The 20643-nt window shown below is 42.4% G+C and overlaps 1 protein-coding gene across 5 annotated transcripts in view; it reads left to right on the forward strand.

Moving 5' to 3' along the window:
- LRP5 (LDL receptor related protein 5) overlaps positions 1 to 20643 on the forward strand; it is a 254917-nt gene that overhangs the window by 62496 nt on the left and 171778 nt on the right. Inside the window, exon 1 of one of the 5 annotated variants that reach the window (XM_054826768.1) lies at positions 8895 to 9118. The exons of the other annotated variants lie outside the window; for them this stretch is intronic. Within the exon in view, the coding sequence (XP_054682743.1) occupies positions 9028 to 9118 (91 nt within the window). The 5' untranslated portion in view covers positions 8895 to 9027. Of the gene's footprint in view, positions 1 to 8894; positions 9119 to 20643 lie in introns of those variants that run through there. 5 annotated transcript variants of the gene reach the window in all.

Here is a 20643-nt window from a genome sequence, read left to right on the forward strand (position 1 = left end):
CTTAACTTCCTTCTACTTTCTTTGGCAGCCAACAGGAGTACACAGTATAATCGCAGCAAGAACCACTCCCAGTGCTGTCAGCAAGCAGATAGCAGGTAGAATCCGCCTCAGGGGGAGGACTCCTCACACTCTTCCCCTGCTCCAGCCTGGGGTCCCTCTCACGGGAGACAGTCCTCCATGAACTTCTCCAACGTGAGTCCTTCTAACGGGCTGCAGTTCTTCACGAACTGCTCCAGCGTGGGTCCCTTCCATGGGGTGCAGTCCTTCAGGACCAGACTGCTCCAGCGTGGGTCCCCCACAGGGCCACGGGTCCTGCCAGGAGCCTGCTGCAGTGTGGGCTTCCCACGGGGTCACAGCCTCCTTTGGGCATCCACCTGCTCTGGCGTGGGGTCCTCCACAGCCTGCAGGTGGATATCTGCTCCACCATCATCCTCCATGGGCTGCAGGGGAATCTGCTCCAATGCCTGGAGCACCTCCTCCCCCTCCTTCTGCACTGACCTTGGTGTCTGCAGAGTTGTTCCTCTCATATATTCTCACTCCTCTCTGCGGTTGCAATTGCTGTCGTGCAGCAGTTTTTCCCCTTCTTAAATATGTCATCACAGAGGCGCTACCACCGTCTTGGTCCGTCTTGGAGCTGGCTGGCATTGGCTCTGTCAGACACAGGGGAAGCTTCTAGCAGCTTCTCACAGAAGCCACCCCTGTACCCCCCCGCCCCGCTACCAAAACCTTGCCATGCAAACCCAACACATTCATTTAAGGTATTAATATGACAGGCATGTACTAGTGCTAACAGATCGTGGTGTTTTGCAATGTTTCTTCCATACACCCAAGTGCTCACTGAAAGAGTAATCATACTACAAAGGCTGCATGCTGCGTGGCCTGCCACCCAGATTGTAACAGGTTATTATTATTGTTTTACGTGTGCGTATCAAGCACAGTTGGTTGGGGTGAAAAGTGAGGCAGGACTTGGCTGCTATATGAATAAACATTGTGTTTATTCTTCCTTCAAAAGAACCTTTTCTTGCTCTACTCGGTACCCAAACTCCTGTGCAGCGCCAAGATGCTTGGAGCAGTGTAGGAGTATGTAAAGATGCTACCCTAAATCACATCACTTCTCCAGCATCTGTTCTTGCATCCTCACTATCTCAAGGGCAGCTCTGTCTGATGAATACTGCATTTGGAGAAGGCTTCTCCTGTTACCCTTTTTCCTGTGTCGTCCAGGTCCCTGCAAGCTATGGAGAAACGGGAGTGCCCTGTTTTACAAACCGGCCTGCTTTGCTGGTTACGCAGATGCAGCTTAGGCTAGACGACGACCTTGCAGTCTGGGGAAAGGAGGAGGAGGCAGAACATATTTTTTCGTTGGGTTCAACTTTTTAATTTCTCTATAAGAAAAGTATTTCACAATATCCTTCTTTCTAAATTTGAGAGATATAGATTTGACGGATGGACTGTTCGGCAGATGAGGAATTGGTTGGATGCTCGCATCCAGAGGGCAGTGGTCAATGTCTTTGTTTGCATGGAGATCAGTGACAAGTGGTGCTGCTCAGGGGTCTGTATCGGGACCAGTACTGTCTGGTATCTTCAACAGTGAAATGGACAGTGGGATCGAGCACACCCTCAGCATATTTGCAGACGACACCAAGCTGAGTGGTGCGGTTGACACACTTGAGGGACAGGATGTCATTCAGAGGACCTGGACAAGCTCAAGAAGTGGGCCCACATGAACCTCATGAGGTTCAACGAGGCCAAGTGGAAGGTCTTGCACCTGGGTCAGGGCAACCCCCAGTATCAATACAGGCTGGGGGATGAAGAGATTGAGAGCAGCCCTGTGGAGGAGGACTTGGTGGATGAAAAGCTGGACATGAGCTGACAATGCGTGCTCACGGCCCAAAAGGCCAACCACATCCTGGGCTGTATAAAAAGAAGTGTGGCCAGCAGGTTGAGGGAGGTGGAACAGGTTTGCCAAAGAGGTGGTAGATGCTCCATCCCTGGAAACATTCAACATCTGGCTGAATGGGGCCCTGAGCAACCTGATCTAGCTGGAGATCTCCCTGTTCATTGCAGAGGAGGTGGACTGGATGACCTTTAAAGGTCCCTTCCAACCCAAATGATTCCATAATTCACTTAGGGATTTTTTTAGTCTTGCTTCAATACTTATCTCTGTGCTGATTTCTTTAATTTTTGCTATTGCTTTAGATTGCCACAGAAATATTGGCATTGCTTGTAATAAAACATGGTCCTTTACAAGGAACATAGAGCAAAGGAGCTCTGAGGAGAGGACTCCTACTTTGAGACACTGTAGATGGTAATCCTCTCCCTCTTCTGCAACTGAATTTCCATGCCCCTTCAGAATATTTCATCTCTTTGATACGGAACTTTGATGACTAATAAGTAGACATAAGGTGCAGCTCCAGTGCCAAGAATAGTTAATTTTACAAGCAGCTTTGCAAAGTTAGCTATCATGGCGGTTTTAAAGAGAAACTCTTGCTTGTACAGTGCAGGGAAGTGCTGTTCTGGTAGCTGTAGCAGGGAGTTTAGTTGTAACCAGAAGAGCATTCAGAGTCCAAGAGTCACCACCAAAAAAACCCACTGAACTATTTTTATGTTTTCAGAACTTTCTATGGTGACATGTTTCTCAAGTAGTGTCAGCCCCTCTGTTCCTGAGGTTGCTAGCCAGCAGGAGGCTTTGGGAACAGGCTCTTTACCCTTGCTATCTCACTAACACAGAACACTTTTAAATGTTGTTTCAAATGATAGCAGTGGGACATTTTTCATGCTTTTTTTTAGTATTCATTTTCCTCTTGCAAACCTGTGTGAGCCATCTCTCTCCTTAAACTCACTTCTGCCAGGAAGTCTCTGTCCTCTAGCACTCTGATCCCTTGGCTTGCAATGTCTCCAGATTTCTCTGTATTTGGGTTACTGGCATGCACGTCCTAGTTGTCCCTGTTGGAGCAGAAGCTCTTGGCAGATGGGCCTTGGGTATTGCAGAAAATCTCAAGCACTGGCAAATGGTGAAAGATTGCCATTCTCTGTCTTTTTCCTTCTGTAGCCCCACCTAGATTACTTGCAGCACTTCCATCCCTTGAAATATACCATAACTATTTGATGAAACCAGGGTTTTTTGCGAGCTCCCAGTCCTATTTGTGACTGCTATAACCAACCTTGATGGGGTTGTGACACTGGAAATTGCAATTCCAGGTGTGGCACTGGAGCCCTGTCTATGCAGGAAAGTTCTCATAATATGATATGATATGATATAATATAATATATAATGTTCTCCAGTTATACATATTATGCACCTGTGCTCTTTTGTATGGCTGCTTAGGCTCTGAAAGAGTAGCTTGCTTTCATATTTAACCTTAACCTTTGTCCCATCCCACTCAGTGGGTGAGGTTAACGTTTTAATTCTCTGCGTGGTAATCAGGAGTAGCAACAATTACTCTAGAGGTTCAAACAAATCACAAATTTATTTAAAACTCAGCAGAACTACAAAAGATAGAGGCTTGGCAAAAGTTATATCAATACTTAAAACTCAGCAAAATTATGAAAGGTAATGGCTATAGCAAAACTTATGACGATATTACCCTAATGTGCCAAAAATGCAGTTAGAGACAAAGACAGTGGTGGACAGGAAAAGAAAGGAAAAAAGAAAGAAAGGGAGGAAAAGAGAAAAGATATCACCACCCTTGGATCCAGCGATGTTCTCTGCTCATAGTGGTAGTCCTCAGGTGGTGGGCGCATGTCGAAAACTTATGTTTTCCCTTTTTATAACCCAATGTGCCCGCCCCATAGGCGGGGGTCTGTCATCACTGAGCAGGTGCAGTATATGCTCAGGAATGTTCAGAAATGTTCTAGAAATGAGTTGGTGGGTTGGGGGGTCCTGGGCGTCTCACTGTCCCCCACTTCGGGGCTGACCAAGTGAGTGATGAGATTTCACAGGCACATGCACATGCAGAAGACAGATGGTCTTTGTCTGCATGTTTCAGGAATAGAGGAGTTGGCTCACAAGACATTATCCTGCCTCCGCAGGTTCCGTTCTTGGTCGACACTCCCTTGTCATCAGCCCATCCTTGCCCGTGTCAAGACAGGTGTGTGACATTCACTTGTTATCAGGGCCTTACAACCTTTCCCTGAGCATTCTAAGCCTTTCAACCCTTAACACTTTCCCAATAAGCATAAAGAGTCCTGCATAGAAATTTTAAATATGCCAAAGTTTGACTTGTTTTTCATTGTTACTTTTAGGAGTGTCTTAAAAGTAGCATACAAATAACAGGCTGAAAGATCACTGATTTTAATGTAAACTCAAAAAGGTGCTCCTCTTTGCATCTGCATGGCAGATTGTGCTGGTTTAACTGTTCAGTTCATGTTAGAGTTTATCTGGGGAAGGGGGAGAGAGAAGAGTAAGAAAACTGCCATGTAGACAAAGTTGGGTTGCTGAGATATTTTGGGGAATAATTACTTTGAACAAAGGTATTATTTGTCTTACTGTCGCCTTATCTATGGATAAGGAGGTAGTGATGGTAACTTTCCCACTGTGTCAGGCAGCTTAATGAGTGGCAGTGCAGTGATTTAGTTTTAAATATTAAGTATTATTTAGCACTTAAGAAGCCACCTTTTTGAAAGCAGTGCCTAAAAGCCCCATGCAGTCTCAGGCCACTATTGGGCTAGCTTATGCCGAGAAGGATGTTCTGAACGGGCAAGGCAGATAAAGGAAGAGTAAAAATACCACCTGAATGGGACAAATATGAGCACCTGATGCTGGAGGTGAGACCAAGTGATGTCTATAGAGTCTGTGATGGATGGATGGAGACTAAACTCAGGTTTTCTGAAGCTTGTCCTGGTGAGTCCCTGACCAAACCCAGCCCTTGCTAACATTACTTCAGTTTTCTCCTCAGGAGGTGTAATCTTAATTATGGCTGTTGTATGTATATGTTTTCCTTAGTGTGTCTATTGTTTTGGAGGAGATGAGGGAACCTGTGTCTGGTTATTGTCTCATATTTAGTATGAGACTGCTTCCTAGCTGGAAGCTGGGAGAGGAAGTGTGAAGAAGTGTATTTGAGACACTGGGAAATAAAAATGATTTTGTCCTACAGCCTTAGAAATAGAGTAGGAAAAAATTTTGATGCTGTGTTTGTTTCTCACTTTTCACTTCACCTTCCCTTTGTACAGCACCAAAGAACATCCTCAGCCTATCTGGATCTAGTGACTTCATCTTGACTAAACAGTGCTCCAGAGGAATAAAGATGCATGTCTTGATACTGATATTCATCATAAAATAAACCTGGGTGTCATTTATAAGGCAGTAAATTCAGTTTAGGGGCTTCTGCAGTTGTCATTAAATATTAGCTCTACAGGAACTCAGATAGCTCTAGCAGCTGAGAGAGAAGGATGCTGTAAACTGGGGTAGGAGGGAGAAACCCAGGAGGAGTAAACATGCAGAAAACACTTGGAGCATTTCAGTCAAGCCAAGTGTCCCAGCTGTGATGGGATTATTAGGTTATCCTGGAGAATGTCTCTAGGTACTCAGATACAGCTGGGCTCTTTGTTTTCCCTCCTATGTCTCTGCATGTCCCTCCTTTCTCCACCAGTGATGGCAATGGCAGAATGCAAGAACTGGCCTGCTTATAGCTTAGCAGAGGAGTGCCAGGCTCACAGTCTGGATTTCTCCCTTTCCTGCTTCCTACAGCCAGGCCCCAAACTTGCTGCATCTTCCTTCACACTATATACAGAAAGGATGAAAATTAGGAAAATTATTCCCTCTGTTCCTTTTATTGTCGGACAAACGAGGAAATGCTAGATTGTGACTTGCCCAGAATTATACAAGAAATCTTAGGTGAAATGGGGTATTGGCTTTCTTTTTGCAGTCCTACTTGGGCACTGTGAGCATACAACATTGTGGAAGGGGATCCCTCTTTCTGCCATTAAGAGGAAAGATAGGACCATTCCTTTGCTATCCTGATAAGTTTGGGGGTGGGGGGTGGGGTGTTTAACATTTTTTTTTCTTTCTTACAGAAATGTATATATCAGACATTTCAGGAATGTCACAGCTTTTCCTCCCCTAGTTTTGCTGGAGGAATTCTTGCAGGGCTGGAAAACAGGTGGAAGGCAGCTTTATCAGCACATGGTGAGACTTCTTTTCAGAGTTGCCCAACTTTAATTTCCTCCAAATTTCTCTGCAACGTATTGACTGAGTTTAAGATGGCATCTTCTGGGTTGGAGGAATACTGTGTTCCTGTCTGCTACTAGATTTGCCATCACTTTAGATCATGATTAATGTCTTTTTAGCAGAGATGTGATGGTCAAAGCCCCAAAGATGCATTCTGATAAGACTCTCTTCCCTAGTTGCCTGCCTCCATGGCCTGGGCTCTCTCCTCATTTTGTTTTAGCTTTGAGTCTATCACCCAATCCGCTAATTGTGGTAAACCTAGTCAGGAAGGAAAGGTGGTACCAGGCAAGAATACGCCACTCTGAAAATGAACCTTTATACCAGATCCATGCTATGGCGAAGAACGAACTTCAGTGTGGTATGAAATGCTGTGATTTACGCCTGTGAATAGTCATCCATCACAGTGAGGTTGGCATGTGGCTCTGATTAGTCACCAGTGGATCCACCTGGTCTCAATATCTTTTCTTATGGTGGGTACCATAAATGTTCTGTTTTGAAATCTCTCAGTCTGAATCACTTTGTCAGCCAGCATCAAATTTATCTCTTTTAGCTTCTTGTATAAAATACTGCTTTTTTCTCCAGTGTCTTCCTATTGGTATAAAATGTTGCCAATCCTAAATTGCCTGTGCAGTTTGACAGGGTCAGATATGGAGATAAACAAGCAACATTTGGAGCAGGGACAGCAGCAGCCATATTACATCCTAGTATGGGACCTTGGGCCCCAAGACACCAAGTGCAGGAGCAGTGGCCAGCCGAAAGAGAAGTTGCTGCTCCGCTACAGCAGCCTTGTGGCAGACTCACCGACCCCGTGTGGCTTGATGCTGGCTTTGGTGCTATAGGTAGGTCATCTCAGTAACTGGTCCCTGGTCTTGTTAGGACGAGGGGGAGGATGGGGCAGGGAACCCAATTGCCCTGGTGGCAAGAGAGACTCACGTGGTGCCATTGATGCCATTACAGGACAGCCTCACTCTCTGTGGAGGTGCACATACCAGTTTTGCATATGGGTGCTGCTCTTCTCCCAAGCTGATGGGGGTTTGGGATATTGGTCTCCACGCACCACTGTTCCCCACTGCCTGCTCTAAATGCAACTGTTTCATGTGTTCTTTTCCTGTCTCTGACTTTAATTATCCCCAGTTACTGCAATACCAGGACTACTGGGTAATTTCCACCATGCAGGAGGTCAGACCCATCAAAAGTAAAGTCCGATCACTGTCTTCAACAAAGAAATCTTTCTTCCAGTTATTTGTCTGGTGTCAGGCAGTTTTTTTTTTTTTACAGATCTGAAACAAAACCCTTATTCAGTTGGTGTTCACACAAGTTTTGCCATTAATGATTTAAAGCAGCCCAGATTTGCACTCCAGTTTATTACAGACCTTCTGTCAAGAAAGACTAACTTCTGGTTTTCCTGTCATCCAGAAAGTTGAGATTTTTCTAGGTTTTAAGTGCCATCTAAAATGACCCTTCTTTAAAATACATGTTCTTTATACATTAAAGCAGCAGCAAGATAGAGAAGAAACCTTTATTTCCCTTTGCAGGTCAACCTTAAGGTCAGCATTATAAGCCTTTTGTAACTCCTTGAAATTTTAAACTGCTTTCTTAGCTAAGTTGAATACCACTGACTTTAAAAACAAAACAAAACAAACCACTACACCTTTTCCCCTTCTGAGGAAAGGAAGTCTGAGGGGAAGTCTGCAATGTAGTAATCAATGGGATCTAAAACAATTCCTGAATATTTGATTCTGGTATTTGATATGGGCAGGGATCCATGGGGCACCAAGAAGAAATCTCAGCTGCCGCTGTAACATGTACAGCAAGGCAGATGAGTACATGGCAACTGGGAAACCTGAAACTCACTCATTTCTGAAATGAAAAGAAACTATTAAATTTAACGTCCATTTGTTAAGTACTTGCTTGTGATTTACAGCTCCTCCTCTGGGACGTGCAAAAATGGTATAAGGGGATGCCAGGCAGACCCTTGTTTCCATCTCTATGCAAGGCCATCTAGCAACTTTTTTTCCTATTATAGAATTGATGTCAATACAAGGGAGAATGGAGACTCAAATGGCAATTCTTGACTTAGACTGTTTCTTTTTATCCCTGCTAAGGAGGTGGGGACAGTATCTGACATGCGAAAGGTGCAGGATGTTTCAGTGTGAGCTGAGTGTTGCTCAGCTCTCTGCAGCCTGTCCCCTGCACTGCAAAGGCCTCACGTCACAGGGCAGAGTTTCTCCCCTTTTCCTAGTGGTAATGTATTTATATGAGCAGGTGGCATGTTTATCGGGGGGAAAGGGCAACAAAAGATTGTTGTTGAATGTGCCTTTCTTTGAAAAGTAATATTTTGTAGAAAAGTGGCTTATAAAACATTGTTTTGGTGGGAGGAGGACGGCAGAAGTGAACCTCCGTCTGGAAAGAAAACAACCACCCTTTTTCCTGGAGACAGAAAAAGAGGCGTGCATCCCCATGCTTAACTTCTAAAACCACCAAAGAAAGGTTGCTTTTTGAACAGGCAGCGAACCATCTTCTCCGACCTTCCTGGCTGGTTTCATAGTAATTGCTCTAGAAGGAACGAGAAAAAAAATAAAGACACCCCCCCCGAAATCCCACCTCCTCCCCCCTCCCCAACCAGGTGTACTCACGCGTGGGGTACGCTGCAACGGGACGGTGCGCCCTTGGCTCCTCCCCGGGCTGCGGGTGCGAGCGGAGGATCCCAGCCCCCTCCCTGGCGGCGGCGTGAGGAGGAGGAGGGTCGGCTCCAGCGCCTCCTCTCTTCCCCGCCTCCCTCCCCGCTGAGCGCAGCGCCCCGAGCATGGAGCCTGCCTGAGACGCTCCGTGGGCTCCGGCAGCTGCTGCGGCGGCCCAACATGGAGGCGGCGGCCCCGCCGCTCCCGCTGCTGCTGCTGTTGCGGCTCCTGGCCGCCTCGGTGCTGCGGTGCGAGCCGGGCTCGGCCGGGGGTAAGCTCGCCGGGGCGTCGTGGGGCCCGGGTCGACGGGGAGGCGAGCGCCGCTGTCCCTATTGTTGTCGGACTTGGGCAAACTTTCCCCCGCGCTCCGCCGGGAGGGCTGCGGGGGCCGCGGGGAAGGGGGAGCGGGACCCTGTGGGGTGGGGGGCGCGGGCCAGTCTCTGGCGGGGGGAAAGGACGCGCACATGGACGGGATGGGGAGAGAAGAGGACGGCAGGCTGGATGCGTCGTCTCACTCTTCCCCCCCTCCCCCCCAACTATTCCTCGTCGCCCCTCTTTTCTGTAAAAGGGGGGGGGGCAGGAAGAGGAGGCCTCTCCTCCCCATTCCCTCGGGACATGTCCCTTCGGGGGCGGGGGGGGGGGGGGAGGTGAAGCTGTTTCCTCTTGGGGTGGCTCAGGTAAACGCGTACAGTTGTAAAAAGAGAGACAAAAGTCGCTCTCCCCGCTCCCCCACCCGTCCTTCTGCGGTCCCGGGCAGGGATTTCTCTGGGGTTTGGAGAGGCGGGTGTCCGGTGTCGCTCATCAAACTCTTGGCAGGGTTGGGGAGGGGGTGGGAGGAAGGCGAGTGTCGTTTTCTCCCCCCCCCAGCTCCGTTTTAAGGCTCTAGGCCCGGGGTGGGGGGGGGGGGGGGGGGGGTGGCGCTGCGGCGGGAGGAACCGGCCGGCCCGGCTGGAGGCAGCGGCGGGCGAGAGGCAGTCGGGGTGCGGATGCCCGGCCCGGGTCCAACCCTGCGGGCGCTGCCGGAGCTGGAACCCGGCTGCCCCGAGCCCGCGGAGCGCTGGGCCCCTCGTTAACCCGCTCTCTGTCCCGGGCACGGAGCCTGCCCTTTGCTTTCCCTTTGCAATACCGTTTTTAAGTGAATGTGCTTACCCTTTAAAAGCACAAATAAACAGAGGCTATGCTCTGCCTGCAGCGTGTGTGGGGAGAGGGCCGGGGTCCGTTCCCCATCCTTTCTCCCTAGGCGCTGCTTCAGTCCTGAATTTGTATCACCGAAGATGGGGAGTTAGGGCTGCACGTGTAAGACTTATGGTTTGCTGCTGCTGCATCTGCTCAGCCTGAATACATCACCCCGGTGCTTCAGCAAGCTGAAGCCTCGTTGTTGCAATTTCCTAGGTAGTTTAGACAACTTGTCAGTGTGACCAAGGCTGTCAGAACATCACCTCAGGGCCTCTTTTATTAGGTCACCCACCTTTTCAAACCGTCTGTAATTATTAGAACTGTCATTTCGAGCAAGAGAACTGACCGTTTCTCTGCTGGCAACATCGTTCTGTATTTTTAGTTGAAGCTCTATGTAGTTGTGTATTATGTATTGCTTATTCTGTCAGGATTATATGAAAAAGATGCCTTTCACATCTCAGGATGCACCTTCTCCATATACATTGCCTCAATCTTTTAAAAATGTTTCAGAAAACCTGAAGTGTGGCTTGTTCCTTTCTGAACGCTTATATTTGTGTAAAGATGTTCACGTTTCTACTTGACTGAATGAAGCTATGTAGCTTTAGGGGGGAAAAAAATCAACTTACAGGAGTCTTAAATAAAGAGAGAACAGGCAGATAGTGTTCCTTGAGGGTTTCCTTACGTTTACTTAACAGACTCTGTTAGAAAGGAATCTTTTACAAAAGGGATAACTTTACATTTGGAACTCTCAGGAAAATAAGAGTTCACAATAAAACTGAAAAATAAGTTGTAACTTGGAGTTTGGTTTTTATTCACCTAATTTCAGAGAGTGATTCTTTCGATACAGTGTATGTTCATTATCAATAGTCACCTTCCTTAACACGCACGGAAAAACCCTGCTACAAATGTACCTTTTTTTTAGTAATTAGCTGAAGAGTCTTGGTTGTAAATCTTAATGACATTGTTTTTGTTCTGACTACTTAGTAGGAAGGTATGTGATTCTTTTGTTAAGCTGATCTGGACAGCTTTTAAGGATGCTCATCTGTCCTTTTAGAAGGAGCGTGGATGTACTATGAGAGGCTCTCTATGGTTTTAGTTCCGTTCCTGAGAACCCCCACTCTGTAAGCAGATGCCTGCCTTTAAGGGACTTTTACCTCTTGTAAGATAAGCACATCAAAATACTTTTAAATATGTAAATGCATTTCTGCAAGATTGAGGGTGTGCTGGAACTTCAGCAGTGTTAAAGCTTCTGCAAAGTTTGGCATGTTATAATAGATCCTGAATACTTTGGCTGTGAAATAATTTTGCTGTGGAGCTATGTCCCTGCTCTGTATGTGGTGATGGTGTCAGGAGTGGTTTTATTTATGTGGCTTGAAATAATGATAAACCTGCTTCAGATATGGGTTATACTTGACTCTCACCGAGATAAGACAAAATGATTGTTGCATTTGGTGCTTCCTTGAAGGTTGCTTCCTTTGCCTGTGCAAAGTATTCAGAAACAAGGTGGCTATGACAATGGCATGTTTTTATTTGAAAATATTTTAAGTTCTGAGTGCTTAATAGTGCACAGCGGATGTTTTATGTTGGGGCTCTTAAAACCTGGAAGTAGTTGAGATAATGTTTCAGTTCTTGTTTAAGATTTATCTCATGCAAGACTTATTTTTATTTAAACTCACAAAAGCTTGGTTAGCTGTTGCTTTTTGTGTACTAGAATGTTTCCCAAAATTATGAGACTGTATCTCGGTTTTCTTTAATGAAACAACTATTTGCCTGACATTAAGAAACACAAAATAAAGAAAGGTGAACAGAGAAGTGTGACAGGATGGTTACAAAAGTTTCAAACTAGGGGTTCAGTGTGAAATAAAAAATGCATTTTAGCACAATTCTAAAATGACTTTTAATTCATACTGTTTTTCCTGAGATAACCTAAAGCTAATGAAACATCACTATGTTTAAATGTAGAATGTAGCAGGAAGGAACACTTGCTAATTTTATGATGGGGAAAAGTGCTATGTAGGAGTTGTCAACTTCATTTCAGTGCCATTTCAGTTAGTCTGTCATTGATTTAGGGGGGCTATTTTCCTAGTAACTATTAGTAGCATGATGTGAGGGTCTGTCACAAATTATGGTCATAAATCCTCTTGAAATAGTGAGGAAATACTGAAACTCCAGACTGACTCTGAAGTTTAAGTTGATACTTTCAAAGCACTGAATCTTCTCTCTTCAGACAAAGGATAATGGTTTTAACTGTCTTTTAGGTATGGTGTGTGAATTCATTTATTACTATTTCATTTCAAATTAATTTTAAATTAATTTTTTAAACATCCAGAGATGCTCTAAAATTACTCATACTGTAGATGTGTCTGTAATAAATAAATCAGCATGACACACAAAGTCAATACTTAAGAAGAGTGTGAATGTATTTCATCAATAGCCTGGTGTAAATTCCACCATTGATCTTGCTATTTTTGAACCTTTTTCTTTTAATCTCAGCTGCTTTAACTTCTATCTTAAGAAATTTTCTTACTTGTTTATAATGTAGTCGCTAGTAAAATAGGCCATGGGTTTTGTTCCAGCTGTAAATTTTCTCAGTACTGTGTGTTTCTTGAATAAGGCAAGCCAAGGTAAATTTTTAGGAAACACAGAGATTGCTTCTGGGAACTTGTTATCCTTTATGGTAAGGTGTGGCAGCAAAACAACAAATAAAGGTTACAAAACCTCTCCTAGAATATAGGCACCTGAGACTTATAAAGAGTGGCTAATATAACTTTGCTTCTAGTTAAAATGTAGCCAGCAATGTAGAATTAAAAGTAGTTGTCTCTTTTTGTCAAAGCAGAAATAAAAGAAATTTCACTATTTGTGATAATCAGAAATAGCTTTAATGATAAAGTTTACTTTCATGTTAGATCAGTATTTTTTGTGAACATACTGTAATGTATGAAAGCATCTTGCCATCTTGAGATCAATAACTACGTTTAAATTCCTTGTTGGAAAGAAGCTATTGTAGGTAACTATTGCTCTTCGTTCTAAGAAATCCTCTTAATTTTTCCTTATGTCGTTAACCCCAGAGCTATTAAGCATTCAAAATGTTTGGCTTTTGTAAGTTCATAATTTGTCATGGGAGTTGATATGGCTGAAAAAACAGCAGCACTGAGAACACTTGAAGGAAATAGTTATTTTTCTGCTCAAGACCTTTGTGAAGAATTCAAAATAGGTATCAACCTGAGCATCAAGGGAAGAATGACTGTAGAATAAGTATCTCCTCAGTTTATGGCACAGGCCAATTCTACTATGCACAATGGAGTCAGCATTTTGTTTAGAGATTTTGAGGCACATGAGTTATTTTCCTTTTTTGCTATATTGCTTTCCAACAGGATATGTCCAACAACACTGCAAGTCCACTTAGAACAGGAACAAATAATTAGGATATTAGCTGGGGATGCTGTCTGGCTAAAGCCACATGCTGTTTGGATGCTTTGGACTTTCTGAGGGAGTCAAAGATGTGCCATCTCCTGACAGTCCACAGCTAGGACTTCTGAACTGGAAAAAATACCTCTGGAGAGTCCTACCCCCATTAAATTAGGCCATGGAAAGTCTTGTGATAGAGTCAAAGGATATTTTCAGCAGTTCTTGAGATTTTAGGTGATTAAACAGTTGTGGTGAGAGGAGGAGAGAAAATGGGAAGTATGTCCCACAAAGTATTGTTCAGTACGGTTGTTTGTTAGGAAATTATGGGCAAACAATTCTTTTGGTTCCTTCTCTTTTGGAAAAATCAGAATGTGGAGCTCACCAGTGTTTCATCTTTGTGGTTTCTGTTTACTAAAGATTGAAAATATCTGTTAAGCCACAAAATTCTACTGAGACACTCCAAAGAGTGTAAAGAATGGGTGATGGGTTGGTGAGGGTGTTGAGGGTCCATGTAATAAACAGTATTTTTAATTTAGTTATTGTTTCCTTTACTCTTGCTTGACTCATGCTTTGCCCACCAGCATGGGCAGATGTACTGTGTCATTTTGTATTGATGTTAAATCCATGGGCGACTTTTGCAAGGACATCAGTAAATTGACACATGCTTGATTTAAATTGGTTCATTTGCTCTGGATGATAAAAGGGTTAAAGCAACTGAAACTGCTTTTAAATCAGTAAATATAGGAGTGTGTTGTAGCTTAATGGGGACAGTCTGCTGGGAGAATATCTTGATGGTGTATCAGCTACAGAATTGTCTAAATTTCACAGTATGAAGGTTTATTGCTATTGCAATAAACAGCACTGACAGCAGATGCAATAGTAAGTTCCTAATGCAATTGTCAACGGTCTGAGAGCCTCAAATGTTGGCATATGTATTTAAAAGTGTCTCTATAATAATATAATACCCTATAATAATACAATAGTTGTTGAATACTGTTTGGCACTTTAGTTTTCTGAAGTGCTGTATGAGTATTAGCTAATTCTGAATATTCTGCTAACATAGCATTTATTATTTATCTTTTAGACATAAGGAAATTGAGCTTCCTCAGTTTGACTTCCTTCAAATACTAATAAAATTTGTCTTTGTGGCAAGCAGAATTAAGGTTTTTGAACTCTGGTCTTCCTGTTGAGACTATAGAGATAAAACAGGTAATTGTTCTATAAAATTATGAAGTTTGTTGTTCCTAATGATGCAACTGGAGAAATGGAGTTGCAAGTATGTTAGGTAATAACTCTCCTCTCTACTATGAAAAGCAGAAAGATGGAAATTATATTCCTGTCTTTTGTGTGGTTACACAGTTTTTTCTCATGGATTCGTGTTAAAGGGCATGTGGTGTCCTGTGAAATTGCAGTGCCCTTTGGTGGTTCTGTCCTTCTTATAGGACCCCTCTTGGCTTGAATTTTGTCTGAGAGTGAGATGAGTGATTGAGTTACGTACCTTGACAACTCTTCATTTGGCTCAGGATATGACAACACACTGTGATTCCAGAGGTTCTCTGTTGCCATTTCTTTAGGTTGCCTTGAGTGCATATTGACTTTAATTTCACCATGTTGTTGCATTAAATGTGATTCATTAAACATTTATTAATACTTCTTTTTGGAAGTGGCTTGTTACACGTCATAGTAAAGGTGATAAATTAGCCTTGGAGGACTCTTGATCCTCAGCCTGCAAGAATTACGTCAGAGGTAGGAGGTGGCAGTAAGTGAAGACAGAAGCTTGACCCCTTCTTTCTGCAGTTGAGTCAAAAAAAGCCAGAGAATGTAAGCACATGTTGTCTGCTTCATGTTTCTAAACCTCTTGGTGGATGAGGAGGAGCTGTGGATTGAGTGGACCTGCTTAGTGAATTTCTTTGCTTTTGGGTTTGGGAATCAAATAGTATTACTGTAATGTTATTTTGTAGATGTTCTTTTTCTTTTCTGCCATTCAGTGCTGGCTTTAACTAAATCAAAAGGAAAGGAGTGGAGGATCTAAGAAAATGTGATGAAAAGTGTACAGTGTTGCTAAAATCTATGGGTTATTGATATGCCATTTGAGAACTTTTACGGAATACTGTATGTACTTATGGCTTAGGCAATATACTCCAGATTTTGAATTAGGCATAGATTATGCCTAATAGCAGTAATGCACTTAAATCCTTGTCAATAACTTCAGCATACCTTCTGTGGAAATTTTAGTTTTACTTGGATTCCAGAATCATGGATGCTTTTTCCCATCCTTGTACTTTTTTTTTTTTAAATTTGTTTTGCTTGAACACATTTTTTACTGTTCTTCCAAATTGAAATTGTCCTAACTGGACTTCAGAAGGAAAAAAAAAAGTTTAGAAGACCAGAAATGTAATTAAATTTGTTGGGTTTGTTGGGGGGTTTTTTTGTTTGTTTTTGGTTTTTTTTGGTTTTTTTTTTAATGCAAAACTTTACGCTATAGACTATGGCTGTCAAGAAGGTGAAGTTGCTTCCTATTATACCTTTATAAATTGAGAGGGAGACATACCCCTCAGCCTGCCTGGTGTACTTGTCTTTATATGAATTAAAAAAACAACAGCACAGAATGCGTAAGTGACAGAATCACTGTCTCTGGCTTTAGTTTTAGAAGTGGTGCATACTTGTTATTTGATGTGATGTAAAAAGCCTTATGTTTTTATTTTTATTATTGTTTAAGGATTATTTCCAAATAATTGGTAAGGCAGAGTTTCTACGAGTTTTTGTGCAGATATAAAAGTAAGGGGGTTTTGGGCAAAGAATAATTGCTTTAAAAGGACAATCACAACGCCATGGCATTTGGAGTAACCTAGAAAATGTTGCTACTGTGTGTCTACCTTCAAATACTGCTTTTAGTTCAATCACATAGACCAGTGTCCTAGTGATACCATGGAAATATAATCTGAAATAGAAGTATATTTGTATCTGTTTTATATTTCATTATGAAGGAAGAGAAAAATCAAGTTTGGTTCTTAGATAACAAGCTGTCTCTGCTGATGACAGTGACTAATTCAAGGAGGAGAAGTAATGGAAGGTTATGAGATTTATTCTCTGATGTGTAACTATAGGAGATGTCTCTGTAACATAGTGTTCTTTCTTAGCACTTGTAGCTTAATACAAAACAGAATGCTATTTCTTGAACTTCTTAAAGCAGCAGAATTTAAAAAACAAAACCCTAATCTTTTGTTTTATAGAAGATGTCACCTTTGACCACTGAATCATAAATTATCCAGTGTTAGATATATATCAATCACCACTTATATTGTGCATACAGTTTAAAGGAGCTTTGGAGGCTTTAATTTGCGTACCTAGTTATTTCAAATCACGTGTGGCTTACTTATGAATTCTATCCCATTTAAGGAAGGTCGCTCATGGCCACCAAGTTTCCTGTTTTCTCTGTCACTTTGTTTTTCTTTCAGTAGTCTTTGAAAATTTTCTGGTTTTAGAACAATTGAAAAGCTCAGAATAGAGTTGCCTGCCCTCTAAGAATGAATTTTGACATAAAATATGATATAAATTATATAAATAGTTTTTCTTCAGATTTTTCTGATTGCTTCCCTGCTTGAGAGTTGGCAGCTTGAAGTATGATGTGTTTAAACTTTTTTTTTTTTCCCCAGGGGGGAAATGTTTTAGCATCAGAAATCTGTATTGGTGACTTACCTGGATGTGTCTTTCGCAAAAGATACGAAAGCAAATTAAACTGCTGTGTTAGTATTCATGTTCTCAAGTCAGAGCCAAGAGGATGAAAATGCACATGGCTAGCATTTTCCACTTAGAAGGTCTGCCCAGCTGTGAATGATTTAAAAAAAAAAAAAAAAGCTATACATTATCTGTCTTCAATAGCTGAGTAAAAGAAATCTGTAGTTACGGAGAATTTTTGTCTGGGTTTTAACAGTATGTTTTTACTGCCTGAATAAAGTTGACTATTACTTACCCATGTTCTAAAACTCAAGTTTGCAGGTGTTCAAGTGCAAGAAAGTATATAGTCAGAAAAAGTTACATATCTGGACTTATTTAGGCAAGCTGCACAGTGAGAGTTAGGTAGGGTGTGGCTAATGCAGGCAAAACTATAGTGAAGCCTCAATAAATTGAACTTGAATTGTTTGCAAGTCTTTCCCTCCCTTTTACCTGCCCCCAAAACCTGTATGAACCTGGATTTTCATCTCATCTAATCTTTCTTCATCACCCACCCCCACCCTGAGCCACAAAACCCCACTACACTCGATGTGACTTTGGAATCTGTGCACAGGAGGAGGAGGTTTTCTATGATGCCATTAAAAAGGTGCATTTTTCAATTGTAAAAGTCAGATATGGTGACTGCTAGAAGGAATTGTGCATCCTGTAAAGAGTTGGGGAATATTCATGGAGACCTTTTTTGAACTGAATAAATCAACTCTTAAGGAAGACCAAAACTTAATTTCTGTGAACATTGTAGCTAATAGTAAAACTGGGGGAAATACACACACACCAGCAAAAGTTTAAGTGAGTGCTGGATGATATTTGCAGTAAATAAACCATTATGTGCAGGTGTTCTGTAAGAGTTGCAAATGAGTAACTGAAATGAACTCTGTTGTTTGCGTGCAGAACTAATCCATACTATCTGAACATCCAACGGCGTGCTTGACACAGTATATCAACAGTCTGCTGCTAGATCTTATTTGCATAATAAACTTTGACAAACAAGTTCTGCAGATAGTTAATATTTTCAGAGGAATTGCTGTCTGTTCGCAGCCCATTTGTGGCCAAAAATGTGATATAGGTTGTGATTAATTTTCTCTCTGAAATGTTTTCATGGCTGTGGTCATTCCACGCGTTGTTACCATCACATCTGACTGCAAATGAAAAATGAAATGTTCAGCTAGAAAGATTTTTAATTTAAATTTAAAGGGCAGAGAGTTGGCCATGGAGTTATCCTGGCTACATTTGAAGTTCCCTTCCTCTATCAGAGCAACAGAAAACAACATGTTTGTCAGGATTAGAGGGTGATAATCCTTCTACTTGAAGGAATCCTGGATGGTTGTGACAAAATCCCAGTGCTAGATGCCTATTAATGCTGAGGTCATTCTGCTGTTTGTAAATTTTAGTGTTTTAAAGAGCCTTCAAGACATTTGTGAAAAGTGAAGCCGTTTGCATGAGCCAGAGAACTGGAAAATGCCTGGATTTTACTTAGTGATTGGTAGTTAATTAGTTTAAATGTGCTGCCAGACCACTCAGTTCCCCAGAGCAGAGACAGATTTGCTCATAGTTCACAGAAGTGCTGACCTAGGCAGAAGTAATCTCTTACAAGGTCCTGGGTAGCTTATGCTGAAGTATGTACATGTGGAAGGGTGTGAGATTTGGCAGGGAGGGGTGGGTATTCCACATATACATGTGTGTGTTGGGTATATTATATGTATGAATGTTCTTATGTACTTAAACACTTGGTTAAACAGTTTCTCCTGCTCTGTTTTTTCCCCTTTCCTTGTAATGGTTGTGTTATTGAATAACCTTCCATTTCTGGGAAAAAACCCCAATAACAAACCACCCCTGCTTTTTATGTAGACTTTTGACTCCTGATGTTAGATCTCAATACATAATTTTAAGGAGGAAAGTTTCACAGTTGCTCTGTATGGCACTGGAAATCAGTATACCTGGATTTGGTTTTGGTGTTGTTGCAGAAGCATGCCCTTAAGCCTGTAAACTCCAACTTTTCATCTGAGAAAAGGTGACAGTGATACATAAATGGTCTCTCTGAATGCATATTTGTTTCACACAAGAATCTTTTCTTATACATATGCTTTTAAAATAATCTTCTAGTAATAAACCTGATTTGACTCCATCATTGTATTACTCTCTCAGTGACTGGTGTTTCAATAGAGAGAAATGAAGTTGCAAACTAACAGAATGGTAGGTAAAGAATCCCTGAAAAAGTAGTGATGTTTATTTTGTTAATCAAAATTGTATGCCTGATCAATTTTGTGCAACTAAATCTTTGATCTTGCATAACCATTTTCCAATACCTTTTGCAGTCTTTATTTTGCAACTTCTGCATGTTGTTCCTTCCCCTGTGTTGGTAGTATTTCTTCTCAGCTTGACAACTCTTCTAGGCAGGGATCTTGTGTATTGTTTTTCCTTTTTACCTGCTTGCTTTGTGTTGTGTGGGGTGGTTTTTTTGTTTGTTTTTTGTTTGTGGTCACCCCCCACCCCACTCCAAGAACCAAGATTGCTAAAGGCTGGAATGTCTGTGGGTGGGTAATTAAAAACAGTGGTCAAGAGAGCTCTTGGAAACTTGTTGGGTTACTTCTCTAAGTAGGATGATGAGGCAGCATCATTGAATGGAAGGAAAAAAAAACCCAAACCAAAAAAACAACCCCAAACACCCAAACCATCCTATTTCTGGCAGTTCGAAGAGGCTGCCTTGGCATATGGCTCCACTAACATTGTCTGCCCGTGACAGAATTGGTAAAACTGGAGAAGCTGCAACTTAGCCTGTGTTTGAGGATTGCTGCTTGACATTCAGCCTAGTGCACAGTGGTGAGAAGATGAGCAAGTAGAAGTTCCACAGGGTGTGGAACTCCTGGCATCTGGAGATAGAGTACACCTGGCACTGGTCCTAGGAGGCAGAATTTAGCCAGCCCAAAGCTTATTGCATGTGGGGAATGATGTGACTTGTTTTCTCTGAACAATGGCTATGGGATCTTTGTAAGCATTGGCCTCTCACCTCGTTATTCTGAGGGGTTTTTTTGTGTTTTTTTCCTGAGGAAGTCTGTGTGCAATGAGGGAGGATGTGGAGTACTGTAAGTTCTTGATACAGCTGACAGTCCTCCAAGCAATACTTGCTCCTTGACAGTGGTGCTCTTAGATACACAAAATGCACATGTAAAAGCCACTGCGCCCATCCAGAAGGCGCTTGGTAGGTACAGGTAAAGATTCTGGTGCACTTTTTTTGTGTTTTTCTGATTCCTCGGATTCTAGGAAGTCAAATGTTGCAGAGACACAGAAGACAGTTTTATTTTTAAAGGAGATGTACTGTAGTGACCAGCTTCGGGGAATGTTCTTGGGACCTGTTAGTATTACCTTCCTTGTACAGATTATACGGCTCTTGTAGGGTAACAAAACTTGCTTTGTTTGACATACAGCTATTCCACAATTCCTTCCCTAACGGTGCTTGTATTTTGGAATGGTTTCCCCATG

Source organism: Grus americana, chromosome 5 (genome assembly GCF_028858705.1).
Source record: "Grus americana isolate bGruAme1 chromosome 5, bGruAme1.mat, whole genome shotgun sequence".
Taxonomy (NCBI): domain Eukaryota; kingdom Metazoa; phylum Chordata; class Aves; order Gruiformes; family Gruidae; genus Grus; species Grus americana.